The 5,151-nt window shown below is 55.1% G+C and overlaps 1 protein-coding gene across 1 annotated transcript in view; it reads left to right on the forward strand.

Moving 5' to 3' along the window:
• NR2F1 (nuclear receptor subfamily 2 group F member 1) overlaps nt 1-5,151 on the forward strand; it is a 9,447-nt gene that overhangs the window by 2,892 nt on the left and 1,404 nt on the right. Inside the window, exon 3 of the mRNA XM_015427133.1 lies at nt 3-522. Within this exon, the coding sequence (XP_015282619.1) occupies nt 3-522 (520 nt within the window). The remainder of the gene's footprint in view (nt 1-2; nt 523-5,151) is intronic.

The following is a 5,151-nucleotide window of genomic DNA, read 5'->3' on the forward strand; positions in this document are numbered from 1 at the left end:
AGCGAGGAAGGATGCCTCCGAGCCAGCCGAACCCGGGCCAGTACGCGCTGACCAACGGCGACCCGCTGAATGGGCACTGCTACCTGTCGGGCTACATCTCGCTGCTGCTGCGGGCCGAGCCCTACCCGACGTCGCGCTACGGCAGCCAGTGCATGCAGCCCAACAACATCATGGGCATCGAGAACATCTGCGAGCTGGCGGCGCGGCTGCTCTTCAGCGCCGTCGAGTGGGCCCGCAACATCCCCTTCTTCCCGGACCTGCAGATCACCGACCAGGTGGCCCTGCTGCGCCTCACCTGGAGCGAGCTCTTCGTCCTCAATGCCGCCCAGTGCTCCATGCCCCTGCACGTGGCCCCGCTCCTGGCCGCCGCCGGCCTCCACGCCTCGCCCATGTCCGCCGACCGCGTGGTGGCCTTCATGGACCACATCCGCATCTTCCAGGAGCAGGTGGAGAAGCTCAAGGCCCTGCACGTCGACTCGGCCGAGTACAGCTGCCTCAAAGCCATCGTCCTCTTCACGTCAGGTCAGTGCAGGGCACTGGCGGGTGGGTCAGCGGGAGGCCCAGGCAGGTGGAGGCAGCCCCAGGAGAGAGAGCAGTGACCTGGCCGCGCCTAGGGAGCCCCCCCCCCCAGCAGCACCAGGCTGACCCTCCCCCCGCTGCATTTGGGCCATCCAGAGGAGGCACTGGGGCAATAGCCCCCCCTTTTCTCCCCCCCCCCCGAAATGTAGATCCTGAGGATTCCCTCGGTTCTAGCGAAAGGGCTGAGAGATGCCTCCACAGCGGCAGGGGGAAGTGGCTGAAGGTTTCCTGCAGGCCTCCGGTGAACCTGACAAAGGGAAGGTGACCTGCTAGTCTGGGGTATTCAGTCCCAGAAGGAGGCCAGTGTCAGGCACGGGGGGGGGGGTTTGCTCTGCAACCTTACATCTCTCACCAACCACCTTCCCTTCTAGATCTGTATTTTTTTTTCACGGGGGGGTCCCAAAAAAGAAAAGGGGAGGAGGCAAGCAGGCCGGAGGTTTAAAGGCCTTGCAGACAAGGCTCCCTGCCAGAGCTGATTCCATTAAGGAAGACACAAGCGCAAATAAATCATAAATAATACGGCTTTACTGCTGCCTGATTTCCCCCTTATCGGAAACCATTCATATTTGCAGTTGCTGTGGTTAGTGAGGCTCGTAAAAATGGATTCCAGCTCCGCTTTAAGAGCGAGAGCGAGCCAGAGAGCGAGAGCGAGCGAGCCCAGTCCCCAGCCAGCAAGGGGGCAAAAGGGCCCTCAGCCGGGCCCAGGGTGAGGCGGTCCGGCCTGCAAGATGCCCTCCCCTCTCTTCCCACAGTGCAAAACCACGCAGATCTCGGGAAAGGTAACAGATTGGCCTGCAAAAATATCAAATTAAGGGTAGGCGAGAGCAAGGCGCATGTGAGCAATTTTGCTGATGATAGATGGGTCAAATTAACTTTGCAGGAGAGTGCATTAGCGTCGCCTTTGAAGTGCTCCGGTCGCCTGTGAGGCTGGGAGACCGCTTTTATCCCCCGAACCTGAGTGAGGGAAATCTGTAGGGACATCAAAGCTCCAGGAAAGGGAAACCCAGATCAGCGGTCCCGTTTGGTGGCCTGTGCGGGTGCTGGATCGACCGCCTTTTGCAAACTTTGTGGAAATACGCTTTTTCCTCCTGAGCCCATTTAGAATTGCCCTTTAAAAGTCTCCCGAAACGTGACACAAAAGGCTGCCGGGAACAAAGATGGCCTAGCGCGCCGCGGCCCTGGCTCGGCGCAGGGATCCGTCAAAAAAGCGTGTCGCCTCCCATGCATGAGGGATGGCATTTACATTGTAGTCGACTGACTCCCTGCATTTGCACGCGATATTGTAATGTAGCAAATGTAGTATTAATATCGATTTGAACCTCGGGTAATGTATTTAGGCCGGGAGGGGATCTCATTGGTATGCGCGGCGCTCCCAGACCGTGGACTGTGACTGCCCCCCCTCGTTCCTCCGGCTGCAAATGCAGGCCCGCGGTGAAGGCGGCGGCGGCGGCGGCGGGGCCGGCCTCTCTCCTCGCCGAGGAGGATCAAGTGCAGATCGGGAAACAAATGGGGAGATTTACGGAACAGTCGCCTCGACACTGGGGTGCGCTTCGTCTCCAGAAACCCGGCCTGACGGGAAATGCGTTTTTCAAAACCGACCGGCAGAGAGCCCGGTGGCATTTCTGTTTCAGGCTGATTTAACCGGAGAGTCCTTCGGCAGCCTGCCCTGTGTCTTGGTTAACTGGTATCCTTCATTGGGGGGGGGGGGGGGAGTGCAACTAGGGAGGGGGTGAGAGTAGCCGGACTGGTTTGGGAAATGTGGCCTTGAGGTTCCAGCCCTAAAGAAAGAGGAGCGCCTGATTCCTTGGCTGGGCCACCAAAGGGCTTGGTTAGAAAGTGGGACACACACACCCCTCTATGGGGGGGAGAGAGGAAGATTTCTTTCTGCTCTGTCAAATTCTGGCTCAGGGCGTAGCTTGGTGACTTTATAAGACTGTTATCTCTATCTCTGTTTCTATCTATACGTCCGGCCGCCTGCGTTTTAATATCTTTCCGTTGTCACCAGGGCAGTGCAATTAAGGTGATGCCCCTGATAAATGGGGAGGGGGAAATCAGAATCGTGTTAGGCTGGGATGCGGGGTGTAAAGATAGGAAAGTACGACTGCCCCGACAGCACTCTCGTTTGTTCTCTCCCCCCCCCCCCTTTCCCTTTCCCCCCCATTTCCACTTGGGCCTAATCTTCCTTTGATTGCTCGCCCGAGGATAATTTCAGGCCGGTCTTTCGCCAAGTCATCCAACTTTTAAGCAAACTTTGATGGATGGAAAAGACATTTTTAGTCACCTTGTCCCAAGGGTTTTAATTGAACCAGCCCATCCTAAGCGCCAGAAGAGACTTACTTCCAAGTCAGCGCTTTTCCAGAGGAGGGGGAAATCAGCGTTTCTGGCTGGGTTTCGCTGGTCTGGCCGTAGCCACCACCAGGGCTCTGGGTACTTCTTTTCACCCACCAAAGTTTGGAGTCTGTCCCACCAGGGACTTGAAAGCTGTAAACCTGCTTTGTTTTTTGTTTGGGTTTCAGACAAATATGCAAGCTTCATTAAAGAGGGCTCCTTCTGAACTCCCCCCTCCCAGTTTTGATATACAAAGTCTCCCACGGAGGGACCTGGTTAGATCAGATCAGTTCCATAAATCTATCTCCTGTGCCATAAGAACTTTGATTTCGGGTTATATGCGAGCTGATTATGTCTATATTTTCTGAACACTAAACTCTTCTGGATGCGTTACATGAAATACATTCCCTGTAGTACAAAGGCTCAGGTTGGCGGGCACGGAACAGTAATGATTATTTATTTACGTCATTTCTTTCCCATAGACTGGAGGAAGAAATATGGAGAAATAATGACTGCAGGAAGAAATATGGCCATCTTAAAAAGTGGGCCACGCGCAGTTTCCACCTCCATCCCCCCTTTTCCCGGTCCAGCCCCCCCCCTTCACCCTTCCTGAGACGTAACTCACAGAAGGTGCATGGCTTATGCATGGCTTTCTGTCTTTGCTCTATTTCATCTCAACTCAATCAGCTAATCGATCAGATAGCATAGATTGTTTAATTAATTTTCAGATCCTGTTGTTTAGTGCGGAGGTTGAAAGCAACCCCCCCCCCCCATCCTAGGCACAGTGGCTTGGAAATAAGTCCTTCTGAACTGAATCTTGTTTAAGGCAAAGGGGTGCCAAATAAAGTCCAGCCTGCTGGGGTGATGGGTTTAAAACCGAAGGGCCAAGGGACGCTCAAAAAAAAGAAGAAGACTGAAGTGGCGTTTATTCAGGGATGTATTTGGGGATGCAAAAAGAGAAAGTAAACAGAGAGGAGCATCGGCGATGGCAGCTTTTCGCCCTCTCTCTCTTGAGGCCGGGTCTCGGGGGTTCCTGGGACGGCTCAGAGCCGGAGGGGGCCGGGTAGATATTTTACCATCCCAGGCAATGGGACCAGAGGCCTCCAAAGAAACGTGCTTAATCGGCCCCATTTAAGATTACCTTCTTTGGCCAAGTTGTGTGGAATAAACAGCGAGTCAGAGGCTCGCTGGAGAGGTAGGAAGGTGGCCTTGGACAGTCGCCCTCTGAGGAGGCCGGTGACTCTCTCCGCTGGTGCCCGCAGGCAGGGCCAGACTCCGCTCCCCCTTTCCGTGTGGTTGGGTGCCTGTGGCCTCCTGCTTCTCTTCCCCCCCCCCCACCTTTTGGAGACCATACGACTGATCACTGCATTTAAGGCAAAAGTATGGATTAGCACAACAGTCGGCTGCGAGTAATGGTACATCGAAGCACTCCTTAGTCCGTCGCTGGGGTCACGGGGGTCTTTTCCTCAGGAGCGCCTGAATTATAGCCTGCTTTATTTCTATTTTCGCTCAAGGCCAGAGGCTTTGAGATGAAGGTGCTGGGCAATCTTTGCGATCCCAGTCTTGGAAGCAGAAAGAGCTCCAACTTGAATTTAACCCCCCACCCCACCCACCCACCATGCTGTAAAAATACACTTGGCACCCATTTTCTTCTTTGGGGGGGGGGTGGCTTCTTTTAAAAATCTGTAGTGCCTTTTGCAGGGTCCTCATCTTCCATTCGCGGTGCTCTTCCATCCTTTGGGGGGCCATTACCCTGCGATTAATTCATATTTAGCAAAGGCTGCCTTTGATCTGCGCTCAGCCGCCCTGCTCGCCGACTGTGCTGCCTTGTGATCCCGGTGTTTTGAAATATTTATTATTAATACCAGAAAACTGGGCGTGTATGGGCGGAAGGCGACAGCGACTCTACATTTCTCTGCCCTGAGGTTTCCTGAGCCAGAATTCTCCGCCGCCCAGGTGTGGGGCTTTCACTCCCCTCCAAATATTGTCCAGGGGTATTTATTTGGGGGAGAAAAGGAAGGGAAGGCAAACCTTTTCAGGGAGGGAGGGAGGGAGGGGGAGACAGAGAGAGAGGCTTAGGCATCTGGGTATTGGGGGGGTACAGTTCACCACCCCGGGGCTCGGCCGTCGGCCCCTGTTTCCACCCAGTCGTTGCCCGGGCTCCTGCGTGGCAGCCGGCGCAGCTTTGTGCAGGCGAGGGAGCCGGCAAGAGCAGCTGCGGGCTTTGGCTGGGGAGGGGGGGGG

The sequence above is a fragment of the Gekko japonicus genome, unplaced genomic scaffold, assembly GCF_001447785.1.
Source record: "Gekko japonicus isolate JY-2015 unplaced genomic scaffold, Gekko_japonicus_V1.1 scaffold620, whole genome shotgun sequence".
NCBI lineage: Eukaryota > Metazoa > Chordata > Lepidosauria > Squamata > Gekkonidae > Gekko > Gekko japonicus.